At 59.7% G+C, this 19,946-nt stretch overlaps 1 protein-coding gene across 1 annotated transcript in view; it reads left to right on the top strand.

Annotated features, from left to right (window-relative positions):
- The window catches only part of RERE (arginine-glutamic acid dipeptide repeats), a 304,090-nt gene extending 285,660 nt beyond the window's left edge, over positions 1-18,430 (top strand). Inside the window, 12 exon segments of the mRNA XM_021095277.1 lie at positions 7,387-7,549; positions 8,295-8,387; positions 8,837-9,036; positions 10,134-10,295; positions 10,694-10,807; positions 11,010-12,027; positions 12,030-12,342; positions 12,449-12,671; positions 12,915-13,635; positions 14,902-15,048; positions 15,456-15,636; positions 15,893-18,430. Of these exon segments, the coding sequence (XP_020950936.1) occupies positions 7,387-7,549; positions 8,295-8,387; positions 8,837-9,036; positions 10,134-10,295; positions 10,694-10,807; positions 11,010-12,027; positions 12,030-12,342; positions 12,449-12,671; positions 12,915-13,635; positions 14,902-15,048; positions 15,456-15,636; positions 15,893-15,926 (3,369 nt within the window). The 3' untranslated portion in view covers positions 15,927-18,430.

Here is a 19,946-nt window from a genome sequence, read left to right as displayed (position 1 = left end):
AGCTGGGCAAGCTCATTCATGGCCACGGTTGGGGGAAGAGCAGGAATGGAATCATCACGGTGACCTCGTGGCTGGGGAGGGACAAGGGGCAGATGGCATCTGTGATGACCAGAGCCCTGAGGGGTAGGGGGGCTCGGAGCTGGCTTCAGGGACGGAGCAGTGAGGGCCTCGTGGGCGGCATCCTGCCCGCAGGAGGAAAGTGCCGACGAGCCGGCAGCGGGCCGTCGTGTGTGTGCAGAGACACGCGGGGTGGGGAATGTGGTCAAAAGCCAGCAGCGAAGCAGCAGGGCGTGGGTTCCATGGGCCTTGAGGAGAGGGAGGGGACAGGCCAGCCCAGGCCCTCAGGTCTGGACCCCCAAGTGAAGGTGTGGGACCAGGGGTAGGGTCTGCAGGTGGCTGAGGTCTGCCACTCACGCACCACAGAGCTTAGGAAATCTCCTTATGGTTTGGGGTTAAACAACTAATTTTGTTCCTTTGAGAATGTTCAAAGGGAGTGGTAGTAACTGAAAAAAAAGGAAAAGAAATTTTCCCTTTGCCCTGAGCTGGGATTTGCAGGGAGTGCCTGTTCAGGCACTGGGACGTGGGGAAGGGGGCACGGAGGCTGCCAGGACCCAGCCGCCTCCTCGCCAGGGCTCCTCTGGTGCGGTGGCAGGTCAGGTTCCGCCGTGGGCTGCCCAGCACACCATCATCTTCCAGATGCGCTCGAGAGCGCACAGGTGGAGTTTACCAGTGTCGGGGCTCCTCTGGGGATCCGGGGATTCGGTTGGTTAACAGAAGAAGGAGCCCAAGAGAGCCCGGCTTTAATTACCAGAGTTGATGCTGGGAGACAACCAGTTGCCTCTGGAAAAAGATCTGTAAAGGTAGCTATGCCCAAACAGCGACGCTTCTGCTCGGTGCCTGGCTTCTCACTTCAGCGGTCATCAGGTCCAGCCCTCAAATCCTTAGGGTGAAAGGAAGGGATGGCTTGGGTGGGGGTCTGTGCCAGGAGCCCTTCCTGCCTTGCTTCACGACCCTGGAATTAGTAGGTTTTGCCAGGAGACAGTACAGCCCTAATTCCCAGGCAGAGGTGGTCTTACAAGTCAGAGGGCCTGAGCCGACTGCAGGGCAGAGCACCCTTCCTGGGGGACATGCCCCAGGCCAGCTTCCTGGCACCAGCTGCAGGGGCCCGAAAGTCTGGAAGGCAGCTTCTCCCTCCTGCCCCTTGGGTCTGCAAACCTTGTTTCCTAACTACTCAGTGCTGCTGGGCCTGCTCCCTGGAAAAACACAGCCTGTTTTGTTTGTTCTTTTTCTTTTTTCTTTTTTCTGAGATTCAGATCTCTCTGTTCTATCTAGAAAGTAAGTGTTAGGTTTCTTCATCCTTTTTGCCTGGACCACCAAGAAGGAGCCAGAAGGTGACCAAAGGGCCTGCTGCAAACAGAAGTTTTAGCAGAGGCGTGTGGTCTTCAGGCATTGTGTAGAGATGGTCTGGCTGTGCCTTTTTCTCTGCGTATTAAGTTAAAATACTTACTTAGCATCTGGACAGTTAATAATCTTCAAGAATTAAGACAACTGCTTCAAAATGCTTACTTTCTAACCACTGCCCCACCATGTGTCAGTTGCCACCAAGTGCAGCTTGCACACGTGCCTCCCCATCCTGTTGCTTCTGCCTCCCCCTTTTATTTTTATTTTATTTTATTTTTTTTTTGTCTTTTTAGGGCCACACCCACGACATCATGGAGGTTCCCAGGCTAGGGGTGTTCCCCCCTTTTTTAGTAGGCAGCGTTTGGCCTCTCGAGGCTGCCTGTTGACGCTTTGGTAAAGAAGAAATCCACTGTCCTCACAGCAGAAGAGGCGTTTGCGGGCGGCCCCTACTGGGCACTCACTGCGGTCCAGAGCCCTGGACTAGACTGATGCCTGCCCTCCTGCATCCGCCCCTCCCAGCGTGTACAGGGAGGCAGCCTTTCCAGGGCCTTCCTTAACAGAAGACCCACGAGCGCCATCATTTTTCCTGCCAGTCCATGGCATTGTCCTGTGAGAATGAAGAGGAAGAAAGACTGTGTGTGCCCTGCCCTGAACTGAGAGCAGGCCATGCGTGTTAAGGGTTATTTCCAAAAGCAGCAGCCTGCCTTTGCTCATGAGGAGAGGACCTAATCGCAGACAGCAGCACCCCTGGGCTCTCTGTGCTGTGTCCCTGGACCCCATCTTCCACCCCCTTGGGGTGTTGGGACTCGTGGGCGGTGGTGGCAGGAGTCACGTTGTAATCCCACAGAGTTGGAGGCAGTTTGGGCTGTTCCCTTAGGCTTCAGTAGTGGGATGAAATCATTGACCACCTTTTCCTGCCTCCAACACAGTCTCCCAGGGGGCCTCTGAGAAGGGATGCTGTGCGCAGGCGGGAGAGGACTGGGGCCTGGGGAGCTTGCTCGGTGGCCGTGCTGAGCCCAGACATGCTCCCCGAGAACCAACCTTTGATATGTGAAATGCCTACAGTGTCCTCCCTTCAGCAGCCTGTGCTGTGCTTCCATTTCCCAGGATCCCTTAGGGAGAAGCCACGTAGCTCATCTTCCTTTAAAGAAATTGTCTTCTCATTGGGCAGGACGGCTCACAGGCTCTCCCCGACCTCTGCGGCATGAGGGAAGGGAAACAGCAGTTGTGTGTGCAGGCAGTGTTTGAGCGGGTAGAACTGACCTGCTTGAAGACCGAAGGAGGCCCAGTCAGGTTTTCTCCTGCGGCAGGGCTGTCCGCAGCCCCGTCCAGGCCCCACCTCCGCCTCAGGCACTGGAGTGGCGCCCACACACCCTGGAATGGGTCTCCAGGCTGTTGTTGCCCAAGGTCAAGCAGAACTTACCTGAAATGGGTTTATCCCTGAAAAGCTACCTGTGCAAGGTGGGCTGGCAAGACTGCACCCCCCCCCCCCCCGAGCCCAGATGCCCAAGGCAACACAGGGAGCCTGCCCTGCTGAACTTGGTGGACTCGGCCAACACACCGGGGGCCTGGGCAGTGCAGCCACCTCTTGTGGTTCAGGGGCCTGGGATTGAGCCCAGGGCGGCCTGACTCCTCTCTGTGTCTGTTTCTCCCCCTCCTCCCAGCCCCAGCCCACCACACAGACATCTCCTTCCCTTCTGTGCACTCGAGCCCCAGGCACTGTTTTTCTTTTGGTGGGAAATCGGAGAAGCCTAATGTGGCTAGTTCTCCTCTGTGCCGAGAGCCTGCCTCAGGGAGGGAAGCTGTTACCTAAATCCAGGAGCCAGTCTCTGAGTGCCCGTGGCCGGTGGACCTGAGAGGGGAGGCGAACCTGCTGACTGTGGCTGCACTGCACCCCCACCCCGCTTCCTTTTCCCGGGCCCCAAACCCGCTCAGTTCCTTGAGTCGCGTGCAGAGACCCAAGGTGTGTTGACCGCAGGCCTTGTTGTGAGAGGAGGTGAGAGCTTTGGGAACAAAATGATCATTATAGCCACTCGTGTCGGCAGCGTGTATGCCTCTGGGTTTGCTCGCCAGCACAAGCAGAAGCTAATTTGCAAGGCTGCCTTTGTGGAGCTGCCTTTTGATCAATGATTGCCTGTGTTAATGTTTCAGTAAGCTATTGATTTCTGCAACAGCTTTTGTTCCCGGGATTTATGTGCAGTCGGTCTCCGCAGCACACACTCTGCATGTTTGATTAAAGTTCAATTGACTTCATTCCTGGTGAGGCCTCGAGCTGCTTCACTCCCTATTTGTAGAACCAGAGCTTTCCCCGAATATTCTTTTGTTTGTGCTCAAGACCTAGCCACCCATGCAGTCACCAGTGTGCTGTTTCTAATCCTCCTAGATTTGCTCCATTCCAATGTTTAATCCCTTCCTAGACGGTACGGTGGCTGAGAAGCAGCTAATAAAACCTGGTCTGGATTCTTATTTAAGTATTATTGTGGTCAGCTTCATTCATACCGTATATGCCACAAAAATGCGCCCCCCTGAAGAGCACACATTCGATGCGTTCCGACAGCTGGATCTACCCGTGTTCCTCTGTGTGTACAGCACCAGCGTCACCCCGAAGACCTCCTCGGGTCTTTTTAAAGGCACTTCCCTGCCCCTCACTCTCCAGGCTCCAGACGACCCCAGCTTTGCTTTCTGTGGCCATAGACGGAATCGTCCAGTCTGCACCCTTTTGTGGCTGGCCGCGATCGCTCAGTGTGCCGACTCTGGGGTCCGTCCGTGTTACTGCGTCATCACCGTCTTCCTTTTACTGCCCAGTGGGATTCTCGGTAGTGGGTTACGATAACATGCTGCTCGTCCTCCTGATGAGGAGTTGCTTGGCTCTTAAGAGTGACGTTTCTGTGAACATTTGTGTAAAAGTCTTTGTGGGCACATGTGTGTTTATCCTTTGGGGGTGAACGCCTGGGTGTGGACTGCGTGGCTCAGTTATACGGTCCATGTTTATTCAGCTCGGTCAGATCTGCCAAACCCTCGCACAAAGAGGTCTGGCCATGTTACAGTCCCGCCAGCAGCGTGGGAGAGTTTTCGTCAGGCCACTGTCTTCCTGAATTTTGAAATTTATATTCTTTCATGTTAGTGTCAACAGTCCTTGAGGCTTGTTCGCTTTGGTCCTGGGCCCTCAGATTATGGACTCTGCTCCAGGTCCCTTGTCCGAAAGCTGATAATTAAGCGTTGGCCGAAAGTTGCTTTAACTCCAGGTTTACAGGTGTGCCCTGGTTTTCCTCACCTGCTCAAGGAGGACACGATGCCCGAGCACAGGCTTCCAGTTGTGAACCTGAGGCTTTTTCTGTCTGGTATCTGATATGGGCCTAACCTTATTTGAATCTGCGGGTGATACCACCTTTTTTTGGGGGGGGGCTCTTTTTGCCTTTTCTAGGGCCACTCCCACAGCATATGGAGGTTCCCAGGCTAGGGGTCTAATCGGAGCTGCAGCCACCGGCCTACACCAGAGCCACAGCAATGCGGGATCTGAGCCTCGTCTGCGACCTACACCACAGCTCACGGCAATGCCGGATCCTTAACCCACTGAGCAAGGCCAGGGCTCAAACCCACATCCCAGTTGGATTCGTTAACCACTGAGCCACGACAGGAACTCCAGGCGATACCGTCTTTCAATACCATTGTAAACTCTCTGAGAATATCCACATTTGAAAAATAGAAGTGGGCTCTCTTAACGGTGCGAGTCAGCGAGGTACGGGGACCAGGGCGCCTGCCGGCCCACCGCCTTCAGGCAGGCCGAGGTGCGACAGAGACCCTGGAGGTGGTCCCCGCCAGTTTTCTCTCCCTTTTTTGTGTCCTTCTGCCTGCTGTAGCTCCCCATTCCGCCTTACATCCCAGGCCTCGGTCATCCCCCGGCCCCTAAAACAGCTTCGGCTGTGGGCGGAGGGGGAAGAACCGCTCTGGGTTTTCTCGTGCTTCTCTGCAGCTCGGGGCGGGCCCTGGTTTACTGTGCCGGCTGCCCCTTTGAAGCACGCCTCTCGGACACTGTGTTTGAAAGGTGACAGTGGGCAGCCTTGGCTCCTGTTCTGTATTTTCTCATGGGAAAATCAGAGCCAGGTCACTTTTCTGTCAGCACAGGGCTCTGAGTCCCCTAGAGCATTGCAGAGCGCGCGCCCTTGGCCAGCCAGCCAGAGACCGGTGTAGATGAATGGCTTTCTACGTCCAGGAGGTGGGATGTGACGAGGCAGGAGCCCAGTCACCACGGGGTATTGTCCCCGCCTTTGTAGGAGAGCACATAACAGAGGAGCCAGAAACCCAAGGGTCCTTCCTCCGCTGTCCCTTGCTGGCAGGTATCATCTCGGGGAACTGCGAGGTGGCAGTGGTGGGTGCTCCTTGGTGTCTGGCTCCTCATCGGCGATCTCGGCAGTCGCTGACGCCTTGTTGAGCGGTGCTCGGAGTGACCACAGCAGCCACGGCTCCAAGAGACGCATGTATAGGCTACCGCCTCTGCCGCCGGGGCCTGCGCTCCTCACCCTTGGCCTCCAGGGCCCTCCCCTCTGGGGGTGTCCATGGTGCCCCTCGGCCACAGGTCTCTGACGTGGTAACTCTGGCTCTCTTTCAGTGTCCCCGACACTGGTCTCTCCAGCTAGATCCCAGTCGCTGGACAACAGAACCTTTGCTCCTCTTTTTGGCACTTCCAGTCTCAGGCAGGGTGGGCTTTAGCCAAGGAGCTCCCACCTGCAGGGACGGGGGTGGGGACGCACCCCTAGATACCGCCTGTCGGGCGATTGATCTTCTCTAATTAAAGCAACATTGTGGAAAGTCAGTGTGACCTACGCTTTCTCAGTGTTGTAACTTTTTTAAAAATTCCATGTAGAGGTACTTTATCTTGGGGTATATGTTTTGTTTTGTTTTGTTTTGTTCTTTTGTCTTTTTGCCATTTCTTGGGCTGCTCCCGTGGCTTATGGAGGTTCCCAGGCTAGGAGTCAAATCAGAGCTGCGGCCGCTGCCGGCCTACGCCGGAGCCACAGCAACTCAGGATCCGAGCCACATCTGCAGCCTACACCACAGCTTACAGCTGGATCCTTAACCCACTGAGCAAGGCCTGGGATCAAACCCGCAACCTCATGGTTCCTAGTCGGATTCGTTAACCACTGCACCATGATGGGAACTCCCTTGGGGTGTATGTTATAAGAAATCGGTCTTTTGTCAGCCAGGATCAGTGGAACACGCACCCCCCCTGCGGGCACACACACTGTGTGTGTGTGTGTGTGTGTGTGTACACGGTGTACCTGTTGAGCCCCCTGGGGTTCGCCCAAAGTGCCCTTTTTAAAAAGTTGCGTGTGGAGTCTTGTCTGCTTGCAGTGCCTTTTTCAGAGCTGTCTTGCCTCCCTTTCTTTGGGGCCGGGCGTTAACGGAGGGGCTCCTTTTGCCTAAACACTGACCTTGTGATGTTCCTTCGTCTCCACCCCAACACCAGGGCTGGTGTGTCCTCTCTTGATCTTTTCCGTCAGGTCCCCGACTCACCTCCCAGGCTCTGCGCGGGCCTGTCCTGGTGTGCCTGTGTCCGCGTGGGGCGTCGGGGGTGGAGACCGGGAGCCACTTTCCTGGGTTTGAGGTCTCTTCTTCGCCATCTTCCCCGGGGCCCCAGTTCCTGCCACCTGGTTGTTGCTGGGTTGGTCTACCTGGCAGGCATTTCCTGGTGGTGGATGTTGTGAAGAGCGTAGGGTGTCCTGCACGCTCGCTGGACGCTGGGCGTTTCCCTGTCTGTCCATTGTTTGTGGAGGCACCTCCGGTGCTTGGGACAGTGGTGGCATCTGCACAAAGCCCGCCCCACAAATACACGTTGAGCCAATGGGTGTTGCTGATGTCCAGCAGGTCCGCTCCGCAGGTGTGTCTTGAGCCCAGGTCCCCAGTGCAGCTGTCACATGCCCAGCCCTGCTCCCCACGGAAGGGGGCCGGGATACCTGGCTCACATCCAGCCCCTGTTTCACGCAGGGAGAGCTGATCACCTTCTACTACTACTGGAAGAAAACCCCCGAGGCGGCCAGCTCCCGGGCACACCGCAGGCACCGCCGGCAGGCCGTGTTCAGGAGGATCAAGACCCGCACCGCGTCCACGCCCGTCAACACGCCCTCCAGACCCCCATCCAGTGAATTCTGTAAGTGGGGGCTTCGCACGTGCAGCCGTGTGTGTGAGGTCTGACCTGACCGTCACACTGACCTGGGGGGTCTGGCAGGGAGAGTTCTACAGACTCCCCGTACATTGAAGGTTTTCTGAGAAACTCACTCTGTCTTGATTTTTGACGGGAACGTGAGCCTGGCCTTGGGGGGTTTAGGCCTCAGAGGGCGCTTTCCCTTCATGGATGGTGCTCCAGTGCGGCCTCGCTGCGCTTGTATCATGGTCGCGTTTCCTTCTTTGTCCTCCTCCTCTACCAAGATCCCTCTCTTGGTGCCATGTGACTTGCAGTCTGAGGTGACTGTGAGGCCCCCACCTTAGCCTCTGAAACAAGAGCAGTGCCTTGTGGCTCTGCCTCGGCCCGGGGCTGCCCCTGTGGCTGCTCCCCAGTGCTGCGCGGCTAGAACTCGTGGCGGGCAATTCCTCTGATGGCTGGGGTGTGAGGGTGGGCATCAATGCCAGCCCCCAGGATTGAGGTGTGACATGGCACCAGCCCTCCAGAATCTGGCAGGCAGGCCCTTAGGTACCGCCCCTCGTCACAAGTCCTTCGTCCTGCTGACTGGCCCTGCGACATCCCCAGTGGCTCTCTGGGCACCAGCCCACCTCTGCCTCCTGGGCCGCTCTGCCCGGTGACGCGGAGCCCAGGGCAGGTCAGGTAACAAGCGGTCCTGGTCCCGGCCAAGCGTCATGGTGTCTCCCCCACCCCATTGTGTGCCTATCGCGCCCAGTGGACCTGAGTTCTGCCAGCGAGGATGACTTCGACAGCGAGGACAGCGAGCAGGAGCTGAAGGGGTACGCGTGCCGCCACTGCTTCACCACCAGTAAGTGGGGCTTGGTGGGCGGGGGGCCTTCGCTGGAGCAGCCGGGCTCGGCACATCCAGGTTCTGAGCACGTGGGGAAGCGCGAACCGGAGACCTGGCAGGGCAGTAGCTGCCTGGACGTTGGCAGGGTCTTCGGGTTACTTAGCAAGTTGAAGATGTTCACTTCGCCTCCGTCCTGTTAGCAGTCGGCGTGCAGTGCTGACCAGTGGGTGGGTCGGCCTTGCTCACGGTCAGGGTGGGTGCTGCTGCCGCTCCTGCTACTCTCCCGAGCTGAGGAGGGGTCTGTACTCCCACCTCCCCTCCCTGCACCAGCACCCGAGCCGTCTGAGGGACAGGTTCTTATGGCACCGCGGGGGGCCGAGCCCAGAGAAGGGCCTGCCTGCCCGGAATCTGTCCCCAAGGGCGTTGCTTTTGGTGGCCGGCGCCCCACCGCCGCTTCCCCCACGCAGCCTCCAAGGACTGGCACCACGGGGGCCGGGAGAACATCCTGCTCTGCACCGACTGCCGCATTCATTTCAAGAAGTACGGCGAGCTGCCCCCCATCGAGAAGCCCGTGGACCCCCCACCATTTATGTTCAAACCTGTCAAAGAGGAGGAGGATGGGCTCAGCGGGAAACATAGCATGAGGACACGGCGGAGTCGTGGCTCGGTGAGTCCCCGTGGCCGTGCACCTGGGAGCTGGGGGCTGGCGCCCAGGCGGAGGATGGGAAGTGCTGCGTTTCCGATAGAGAACCAGACCCTGCAGGCGAAGTGATTTGCCGGGAGGCATTAGCTTTGCCCTAGGAGCTGGGAGAGTTCTCAGCACTCTCCGGGGGTGAGGGGTGCACGTCCTCGGCTTACTTCCACAGAGAGCTCGTCTGTCTGGGTTTCTGGTTCCGAGCAGGCTCTACAAGTCCCCCAGACCTGCCTCTGGCCCGTGGGCCAGTCACCGCCACTGTGGCATGTCTTTGCTAGTTGAAGCTCTTGAAAGTATTTGATCCAGTTTGGGGGACCCGAGGTACCTTTTCTGCTCATTGCAGAGCCCCTTCCACAGAAAGACCTGGTTCCCCAGGTTGGAAATGTGACAGAGGACACTGCCAAGGTCTTTCTCTAGAGCACTGGCTTCCCCGTGGCACCGTCCTCCCTCCCCTGACCCTAGCGTCCTGCCAAGGCTGCTGGCATCCTGGCTGCTGCTCGCTCAGAGGCGAGCTGGTGGACCAGTGCAAGTTTGGACCCCGGCTCTGCTGAGCCCCTTGGCTTCACAGGAAGAGGAAGGGCTCGGTGCGGGATGGTGCCCCTTAATCTTACACCTCTTCTCTCGGGTCCCTTCCCACCCTGTCAGATGAAGTCAGCAGGTGCTTGTGTGTTGATTTGGCGGGACGAGTGGGCGATTGCATGGAGTAAACAGAAAGGGTGGGGATGTGGCTGCCAGGTGTGACTCTCACTCTGGGGAACTTGGCAGAGTAGGGTGCCCTCGGAGAGCCTCACTCAGGACAGTCCCTGGAGATGGTGTTTTGGGTTTAAGCTGAGTGTTGCTCTCTTCTCCATGGGAGCCCCCCATTCAGCCCCTCCTCTCTTGCTCCGTGTTGACCCTGCACAGCGAGGACAGCCAGGGGTGCCCGAGGTTTGCCAGGGACTGGGATCGCTGCGAGGCTGTTGGTGGACCTGCTCTTGAAGCGCCTGAGTGGGAGCTGGGCTCAGGTGGCCTGGGGAGTTGGGGAGGGGGGTTAGGGTCCAGTCTCACCAGCCTCCGGGTGGGGAGGGCAGATGTCTACACTGCGCAGTGGTCGAAAGAAGCAGCCAGCCAGCCCTGATGGTCGAGCCTCGCCCATCAATGAAGACATCCGCTCGAGCGGCCGGAACTCCCCCAGCGCTGCCAGCACCTCCAGCAATGACAGTAAAGCGGAGACGGTGAAGAAGTCGGCCAAGGTGAGGTGCTAGGGGTTCGTGGGCCTGCGTGGTCCCCTCCTTCCATTGGAACCCAGGCCGCTGGAGTTGGTGCTCAGCTGCCCCCCCTCCCTGCCCCTGTGTCCCTTAGCCATTCATGGAGCCCCCTGGGGCCCCAGCATTGCCTTGGCTGCAGATTGGGGCCTGAAGGAAGGGGGTCCACCTGGCTCCTAGCATGGGCCTCTGGTGGCCCCTCGGCCCTGATTTTCCCATCGCCAGATGCTTGTTACTTCCGGGCCTCATTGGCCCTTCCAGAGCCTCTTGCTTCTGGGCATGGAGCTCAAGGCAGGGGCCAGGGGTTTGCAAGCAGTTGCCACTGCCCCGAGGCTGCTGGGCCTTTTCCCTCGGCCTGAGGCGGCTCATGGGCTTTCCCACTGCAGAAGGTGAAGGAAGAAGCCTCGTCCCCTCTTAAGAGCACCAAGCGCCAGCGGGAGAAGGTGGCCTCTGATACGGATGAGGCTGACAGGACCAGCTCCAAAAAGACGAAAACCCAGGTGAGGTTTGCGCCTGAGCTACGATGACCACAGCCCAGGTTCTCCTGGGCAGTGGCAGTCCCTGTCTCCCAGGGAGGGGCTTGGCTGAGTCAAGGCAGGACCTGTGTCCCCTGGAGCCAAGCTCGCTGCCTCATTGTACCAGCCGGGCTAGGACAGAGCACCGGCCCCCTTAAGAGCACCCATCCTCCCTCTCTGGTCCTAGGAGATCAGCCGGCCCAACTCACCTTCTGAAGGCGAAGGAGAGAGCTCGGACAGCCGCAGTGTCAACGATGAGGGCAGCAGCGACCCCAAAGACATCGACCAGGACAATCGCAGCACGTCCCCCAGCATCCCCAGCCCCCAGGACAACGAGAGTGACTCAGACTCCTCGGCCCAGCAGCCGATGCTGCAGGCCCAGCCCCCAGCCCTGCAGGCTCCCAATGGGGCCGTTCCAGCCCCCTCCTCCGCTCCTCCGGGAACCACCCAGCTTCCTACGCCGGGGCCCCCGCCCTCGGCCGCTGCAGGCCCTTCACAGGGCTCCCCCTCGGCCTCCCAGCCCCCTAGCCAGCCGCAGGCTCCCTCGGCTCCTGCCCCCCACACCCACATCCAGCAGGCACCCGCCCTGCACCCGCAGCGCCTGCCCTCACCGCACCCCCCGCTGCAGCCTCTGAGCGGGCCGGCCGGCCAGACCTCCGCGCCGCCGCACACCCAGCCCCCGCTGCACGGTCAGGGCCCGCCTGGTCCTCACGGCCTCCAGGCCGGGCCCCTGCTGCCGCACCCCGGCCCCCCTCAGCCCTTTGGCCTCCCCCCGCAGGTCTCCCAGGCGGCGGCTCACGCTCATGCCGCCCTGCAGCCCCCAGCCTCCCAGGCGGCCCTGCCGCCCCAGCAGCCCCCGCGGGAGCAGCCCTTGCCCCCGGCGCCCTTGGCCATGCCGCACATCAAGCCCCCGCCCACGACGCCCATCCCGCAGCTGCCCGCGCCCCAGGCCCACAAGCACCCGCCCCACCTCTCGGGGCCCTCGCCCTTCTCCATGAACGCCAACCTCCCGCCCCCTCCAGCCCTGAAGCCCCTGAGCTCCCTGTCCACGCACCACCCGCCCTCGGCCCACCCGCCCCCGCTGCAGCTCATGCCTCAGAGCCAGCCGCTGCCCTCTTCCCCCGCCCAGCCCCCCGTGCTCACCCAGAGCCAGAGCCTGCCCGCCGCTGCCGCCGCCGCCTCGCACCCCCCTGCCGGCCTCCACCAGGGGCCCCCCAGACCCCCTTCGCCCAACACCCCTTTGTCCCTGGCGGCCCTCCACCCATCACGCCTCCGGCTTGTCCCGCCACCTCCACCCCTCCGGCGGGCCCCAGCCCCTTGGCCCAGCCGCCCTGCGCCGCCGCCGTTTCTTCGGGCGGTAGCGTCCCTGGGGGGGCGGCCTGTCCGCTCCCCACCGTCCAGATCAAGGAAGAGGCTCTGGACGATGCGGAGGAGCCCGAGAGCCCCCCGCCCCCGCCTCGGAGCCCGTCCCCCGAGCCCACGGTGGTGGACACCCCCAGCCACGCCAGCCAGTCGGCCAGGTATGGGGCTGGGAACCTGCCCCCACCCCGGGGGGTGGGGGAGACGGGCCGGGCCGGGCGGCTAAGGCCTCGGCAGCAACCCCGGCGGGACTCCGGCCTCTTGCAGGTTCTACAAACACCTGGACCGGGGCTACAACTCGTGCGCGCGGACGGACCTGTACTTCATGCCTCTGGCGGGGTCCAAGCTGGCCAAGAAAAGGGAGGAGGCCATCGAGAAGGCCAAACGCGAGGCCGAGCAGAAAGCCAGAGAGGAGCGCGAGCGGGAGAAGGAGAAGGAGAAGGAGCGCGAGCGGGAGCGCGAGCGCGAGCGGGAGGCAGAGCGCGCGGCTGTGAGTCTACGGCCGGCGCAGCCCCTTGCTCTCTCTCCCAGTCTGCAGGAGCTGCGGCTGCGGCTGCGGCTGGGCCTGGGAGGGAGGGAGGGACCCAGGGGCCCGGGGGGAGGGGTGGTGGTGGCGCAGTCCCAGGCAGGGCAGGGCGGGGCGGGACCTGGAGGGTGGGCGGGGGGGCGCGATCCCAGGCAGAGCCAGCCCGGGCCGAGCCCGCAGCCTCTCAGCCCTGCCTTCCTCCTGCAGAAGGCGTCCAGCTCAGCGCACGAAGGCCGCCTCAGCGACCCCCAGCTCGGCGGGCCCGGCCACATGCGGCCGTCCTTCGAGCCGCCGCCGACCACCATCGCGGCCGTGCCCCCGTACATCGGGCCCGACACGCCGGCCCTCCGGACCTTGAGCGAGTACGCTCGGCCGCACGTCATGTCGCCCACCAACCGCAACCACCCCTTCTACATGCCCCTCAACCCCACCGACCCCCTGCTGGCCTACCACATGCCCGGTCTCTACAACGTGGACCCCACCATCCGCGAGCGCGAGCTCCGCGAGCGGGAGATCCGGGAGCGCGAGATCCGGGAGCGCGAGTTGCGGGAGCGGATGAAGCCGGGCTTTGAGGTGAAGCCCCCGGAGCTGGACCCCCTGCACCCAGCCGCCAACCCCATGGAGCATTTCGCCCGGCACAGCGCCCTCACCATCCCCCCTGCCGCTGGCCCCCACCCTTTTGCGTCCTTCCACCCCGGCCTGAATCCCTTGGAGCGGGAGAGACTGGCCCTGGCGGGCCCCCAGCTCCGGCCAGAAATGAGCTACCCGGACAGACTGGCGGCCGAGCGCATCCATGCCGAGCGCATGGCATCCCTGACCAGCGACCCCTTGGCCCGGCTGCAGATGTTCAACGTGACCCCGCACCACCACCAGCACTCCCACATCCACTCGCACCTGCACCTCCACCAGCAGGATCCCCTTCACCAAGGTGGGTGCCCACCTGGGCTCTCCGAGGGCCACTGGTTGAGCTATGGTGGGAGGGAGGGAGGGGGCCCGGTGGGAGCCGCTGTCCCAGCGCAGAAGAGGGCTGACTCCTGGCCGGTCTCGGCACACGCAGCAGCCACCCAGGAGGCCCTTGTCTCTGCTCAGTCCACAGAAAGCCAAGCCACCTTGGGTCCTTCTGCTGGCGGCCTCCTGTGGCTGCAGCAGGCCAGGACCTGAGAGCTGGGCGGGGCCTTTGGAGCCAAGTGGAGGTGACCAGGACACTCAGGGTGGTGATAAGTTGTCGCTGAGTCAGAACTTTGCTGTCCTCCTCAGGGAATGGGGCTTGGGCTTCTGCTGGATTTGAGCTGGCCGGCCGGCTTGGGGGTGCAGGCTGGTCTGAGACAGAGGTGGGCATAACTTTGCAGACCTGTTAGATGTGGTGGCCGGAGGGCCTGCCGTGGGCCCCATGGGCAGGCTCCGTGCTGGGAGCAGAACAGTGGACAGAGAAGGCCAGAGGAAAGGAGGGCAGACATTGGTTTCCTTGCTGTGTTCCCAGCCCTGCCTGATGGGGGAGCCAAGAGCGGTCACATTCATTCTGTGGTTCTTGGGCCTGGCTCCAGAATGCCACCTGGTGTGGGCCTCTTAGGCCCTGGTGTGATCAGCAGGCACACTGTGTACCTGAGTGAGGACAGGCAGGCATCTGTTCACACCGTGTTCATTTATTTGACTAGTGCTTATTGAGCAGCTGTGATGTGTCAGGTACAGAGGTAAATGCTGGTAACACCCCGACCTTCCAAGCGTTTACCTTCTAGGCCTGGGGGTCAGTCGATAAATATGTCTGTTTGCAAAGAGCAGTCAGTGTTTGGAAGAAAACTGAGCCGGGTGAAGGAGTGGGGCAGCTGGGGGCAGTGTTGCAGTTATAAAAAGCCACTGCTAGAAGTTCCTAACTGGTATCCATGAGGATGTGGGTCCGATCCTTGGCCCTGCTCAGTGGATTAAAGGATCCGGCATTGCCATGTGCTGTGGTGTAGGTCACAGACATGGCTCAGATCTGGAGGTGCTGTGGCAACCCCTAGCCTGGGAACTCCTGTATGCCGTGGGTGCAGCTCCACTGCAGGCATCGGGAGGTGGGTCAGGGTTCCTGGTGGCCCTGGTGACCAGAAGCCAGCCATGGAGAGGAGGAAGTCACTGGGAGCGCCCAGGAGGGCAACCGTCGAGAGATTCCCCAGAGCCCCCTGCCATCTGCTCCTGCACTTCTGCCTGTTTCTAGGTTCAGCAGGCCCAGTTCATCCGCTGGTTGACCCCCTGACCGCTGGCCCTCACCTGGCTCGCTTTCCTTATCCTCCTGGTACCCTCCCCAACCCTCTGCTTGGACAGCCCCCTCACGAGCACGAGATGCTTCGCCATCCAGTCTTTGGTGAGAATGCGCCTGGGGAAGGGGGGTCGAGGGTGCAGGGTGGGTTGGCGCTCTGTTCCAATGTCCCCGTTCATCCGTTCAGTCACATTCAGCAAATACCTCCCCAGGGGAGGGAATCTGCTTGGGAACAAGGCAGACAAAGCCCCGCCCCAGAGCTGGGGGCGAGCGGGCAGTGAGGGAGCAGCAGAGGCGCCTGTTCAGTGAGGGCTCAGGGCAGGAGCAGCGGGCCCAGGAGAAGGAAGTGCCCTGCAGGGTCCAGGGGCTCGCTCCAGTGGTCCCTGCTGAGTGAGCGGCCTCTGGCCCATCCCTCCCGTCTGGAGGCTGTCTCCCAGCCTGACATCCTTGCTGGCCTCAGCCTGGCCACTGCCATGGCCTTTCGGTAGCAGAGGCTGTTTTGTGTCTGGCAGGCACCCCCTACCCCCGAGACCTGCCTGGGGCCATCCCACCCCCGATGTCAGCGGCCCACCAGCTCCAGGCCATGCACGCCCAGTCAGCCGAGCTGCAGAGACTGGCCATGGAGCAGCAGTGGCTGCATGGACACCCCCACATGCATGGCGGCCACCTACCCAGTCAGGAAGATTACTACAGGTGAGGCGGGGAGGGCTGGGGGCAGCAGGGGGGACCGGCCCCCCACCTGTGGAGCTGCCCCTCTTGGCTGCCCCCACACACATACACACTGGCAAGTGCCAGAGTCCTCCCCTCAGCTCTGTGGGCCCAAAGGGACTCCCTGGGGCCTCCTGAGGAGGAGGGAGAGGGGACAGTCACTGTGCAGAGGCCACTGGGGCGTCCGGACCCTGCCTGGGCCTGGTGCTCATTCCTTTTTCTTTCTTTTTTTCCTTTCCAGTCGACTGAAGAAAGAAGGTGACAAGCAGTTATAAGTTATTTATTTGTTAACGCTGGCTGTGGAAACCCCAATTCTTGGGGGGAGAAACAGGACTTTTTACATACAGTAGGAGCTACAAAAGCAAAAAGAATATCTTCTAAAGATTTCTTTCTCTATTTAAACCCCACACTGAGAATGTATCAGCGTGACGATAGTGTTCGTTTGTAGCGAGGATTCCTTGAGACTGGTCGGGTCCCCTGCATGACGGTCCCCAGAAACTTAGTGAGGCCTGGACTGGACATTCAGAAAACGCCCCTGCAGTCTTGGGGTTTGGCTTTAGTTTGCTTTTCCTTCCTTGATTTCTTCAGTAGGTGCTAGACTCCAGTTCACACCCGTCACTGTGCGTGCAGACACACTCAGTCGCGTGTGTTCCAGAACCCACAAGGTTTGCAGATAGGCAGCATATGAGTTTGGAATCCAAGAGCTATAATTTTTAAAAAAAAATCTTTTATTTTAATACATTGTAGGAAATCTTCATAATTTGAGAAAATTCTGCAGCATGGCTTTTTACGTCTGTAAATACGTTTAGAACAGCCTTTTTTTTCTTCCACAAACAACTATTCTGATCTATTTTTTTCCAGCCATGTCACTAATTGTGAATTCCTACCAGCTATTGACAGGATACAGAGTTGATTTTTTAATAAAAAGTTATATATAATTATCCCTTTAATTAAAGGGAACAGATAGACGTTACTAGTTACCAGCGGGCAGAAGCGTGGGACTAGGTTTGGGCGCAGCAGGGAGCAGCCCGGGGTTCGCAGGGACAGTTTGACAAACTATTTCTTTGTTTTGCTGCTTTGGTCCTCACTTCCGTCTGGTCCCGGCTCGGGCCCTGCCGGGGGGCAGACAGCTGTTAGCTCGAACCTCGCGTTTTGCACCAGGAGCGCAGGAGGTGGCGTCCCCCGTGCTGTCTCTGTGGGGTCGAAAGCACAGGTTTCTGTGTGTCTGAGTCTAGACTTCCTTATGGATTTCTATGCACACACATTTGATTGTTCTGGATGAACTGTCTTTTTTAATATTGGACAATTTCAGAAATGTTCTAGAAAATTCAAGAAAACGATTCCCTAAGTCACTCAGCATACATGCTTGCCAAAGGAAGCTGGTTTAAAAAAAAAAAAAAAAAATTGCTTTTCCGCACGTTCTCATTGTTTGGATCTTGGGAGGCCAGGCTGCCCTGGCCACAGCTGCTTGGGAGCGAGGGAGGTCCCGGAGCAGGCAGGGCTGTGCACGGTGGCCTGTGTGTCACCCCAGGAGCAGTGACCCATGCTGGACGGACAGGCACATGGTCTGGCCCTTGCTCCTGGAAGTGGGATGGGAGTCCCAGGCGCAGACACGGAGCAGGAAGGCAGGCCGCTCCGCAGGGCCGGCCTCTGCTGCCCGAGTTGCCCACTTTCTCCAGAGCAGAGGGCGGCCCTGTACCTGCTGAGCACACTTTCTGCCGGCTGTGACCCCTTCTGTTTCTGCTGTCGTGTGCAGCGGTCACGTCCGAGAGAGGTCAGCGAGCACGAGATGACGCCCACGGGTCAGTGGACAGGCTGCGTGTCCCGCGCCAAGCCTCAGAGGGGGTGGGAGGAGAGGCTGGCGCTTTGAGCCAGAAACCAGCAGGTCTTAGGTCAGATTCAGGTTCTGGATTCAAACCCGCACCAAGGGCATTCCCAGCGTCTATCAGAACCGGGTTTGGTTTCAGTTGGGACAGATGGAGGGTTGTTTTGTCTGTTGAAACTGTTTGTAGTTTTTTTCCTTTCGTTCTCTCTCATTCCATTTCTGCCTTAATTTTGGCTCCGTGGCGGGGAGGCAAGCCCAAACCAACACTTTGTCATCGCTGTAGTGGTCGCGTTGTGCCCCCGGGGCCAGTGACGTGCCATTGGGGTGGGCTCTGAGCCAGACTCCTGCCCGGCACCCCGCCTGCCCACCTGCCCCATTTCCCTTGCCCTCGCGGTAGAGCCTGCGGCCTGCCAACCAGTTAAACCTTCTTCAGCTCCTCTCTCGATCATCCGTCTTTCCAAAGAAGAGAGAGGGACATACTTTGAAGTCTGTACTTGAAAACCGTCTGAAGGTGTTTTCTCCCCACTCCCCAGGTGAAGCACTGAGACTCTTCCACCCCCCCGGCCCCCGCCCCCCGCCCCCGGTCCGCTGCCGTGTGTTTAGGAGGCCCCAGACCTTCACGGTGTCTTCGAGGCCCGACCCCTGGGTTTCCTTTGGGGTTTCCTTCCTTCGTTTGGAGTTGGGTTTTGCTTTTCTGTGTTTTCTATGTATCTTGTTCAATGTGTCGAGGTGGAGCTTCACTGCAGCAGGAGCAGAGCAGAGTGTACATTCTGATTTGCTACGTTTATATATATCTTGAAGCTAAATGTATATATGAGTAGTTTGCCATGAGATAACACAGTGTAAACAGTAGACACCCAGAAATTGTGACTTCTGTGTTCTCTCCATTTGAGTATTTTGTAATTTTTTTGAAATATTTGTGGACATAAATAAAATGAAGCTACACTACAAGGAGCTGAGTGCTTTCCTGTGGACTCTGTCTCCCTTCTGGGGGAGGGGGTGGGGGTGGGGAGAGTAGTATCCTTACCTGGGCTGGGGGAGGGGGTGGGGGTGGGGAAGGGGTATCCCTACCTGGGCTGGGGCCAGCACACTGTCTACCTTCCAGAGCAGGGTCTGGGGAGAGGGTTTCCCTAGACCTGCACTTGCTCTCAGGACCTGCAATGGCTCCCCAGGCAGCAGAATGGGCCCTGGGGGAGCTGGTGGCACTGGGGCCAGAAACACCCTCCCAGGGGTTTGGGCTTGTGGCCCCTCTGCGCGGGTTGGGTCTGAGCCGCCAACCAGTTCAGCGGCCTCCTGCTCCCCTGCCTTGTCCCCTCCCCAGCCCCTCTGCAGGAATCTTCCCACTGACTGTGCACCAGGTGCCCTGCAGGGTGTGGATGTGGCCACGAGGGGGCAGCAGTCACCAGGGTGGGTGCGGGCTGTGGTTTCAGGCTGAAGCTTCAGGACAGTCCCTGGAACGCACACGCTCCCCTTTTGTCCGGGGAAAGGGCCGTGGGTCTCCAGACGTTTTCAGAGATGGCGCAAGAGCAACCCAGAGCCCTTCTTATTGGTAAACTGCCCTCAGGCTGGGTGGGGTCTGCCTTGGGGGACAGCTCGCGGTGGGAACTACCCAATCTAGGCACGAGAAGGCTCTGCCGGCCAGAAGGACCCAAGTGGTGTACGCTGCAGTGGCCCTGGGAACCCTGCTGGCTGTTGGGTGGCTGGGGACCAAAGGAGGGGCCTGCAGATGCCGTGGGAGGCACGCCTGACTTGTCCCGGCTCACGGGTGAGGAGGGGGCGGGAGGCAGCAAAGGGCTGAGTGGGTGGAATCCAGTCTCTGCTGGTACCTGTCTAGACCGAGCTCTTCATGAAACTGCGGTTTTTATAGGCATAGGTTCACGCAGTAGACCTTTCAAGGCTGAATGATGGGATGTAAATTCTCATAGGTTGATGCCGCAGAGCAGAGCTGCACAGGTTGTAATAGTTTGTCAGCTGTGGACCACTGTGGCTCTGTGGCCATTGTCCCCAGCCTGCCGTGCCCCCAAGGCGGGGTCCCTGCTGCGACGGACAGACCTGGATTGAGCTGGGGAAAGGGGCAGCTGCCTCATAGCTGGGCCCCAGCCGGGGTCTCGGCTCCGCTGCTCTCCAGGTGAACCGACCCAGGTGCCCCTCTCCCCGTGGTGCTGTGTGTGGTCCTCAGCCCGGGCATGCTGGCTCCACTGCTGTGGGGACCCGGAAAATGGCACGTGCAGGGCCGGGTGTGCAGCCACCACACGACTTTGTGGTACCCAGTACATTCCCGGTGAGCAGGGCAAGGCGGCCCCCCAGGGAAATCAAGGTCACTTATCCATGGGGTAAGGACGCACAGCAGAGATTGGCCGTGACTTTCCAGGTACACATCGAATTCTAGGACCTCCCAGCCCATGTGTGGGCACGTGATGCTCAGGCCCCTCCTCCCAGCCGGCAGCCCTCTGCCAACCTCAGACCTTAA

The sequence above is a fragment of the Sus scrofa genome, chromosome 6 (genome assembly GCF_000003025.6).
Source record: "Sus scrofa isolate TJ Tabasco breed Duroc chromosome 6, Sscrofa11.1, whole genome shotgun sequence".
Lineage (NCBI taxonomy): Eukaryota > Metazoa > Chordata > Mammalia > Artiodactyla > Suidae > Sus > Sus scrofa.
Note: the sequence above shows the minus strand (reverse complement) of the source record. Positions and strands in the feature narration are given on the sequence as shown.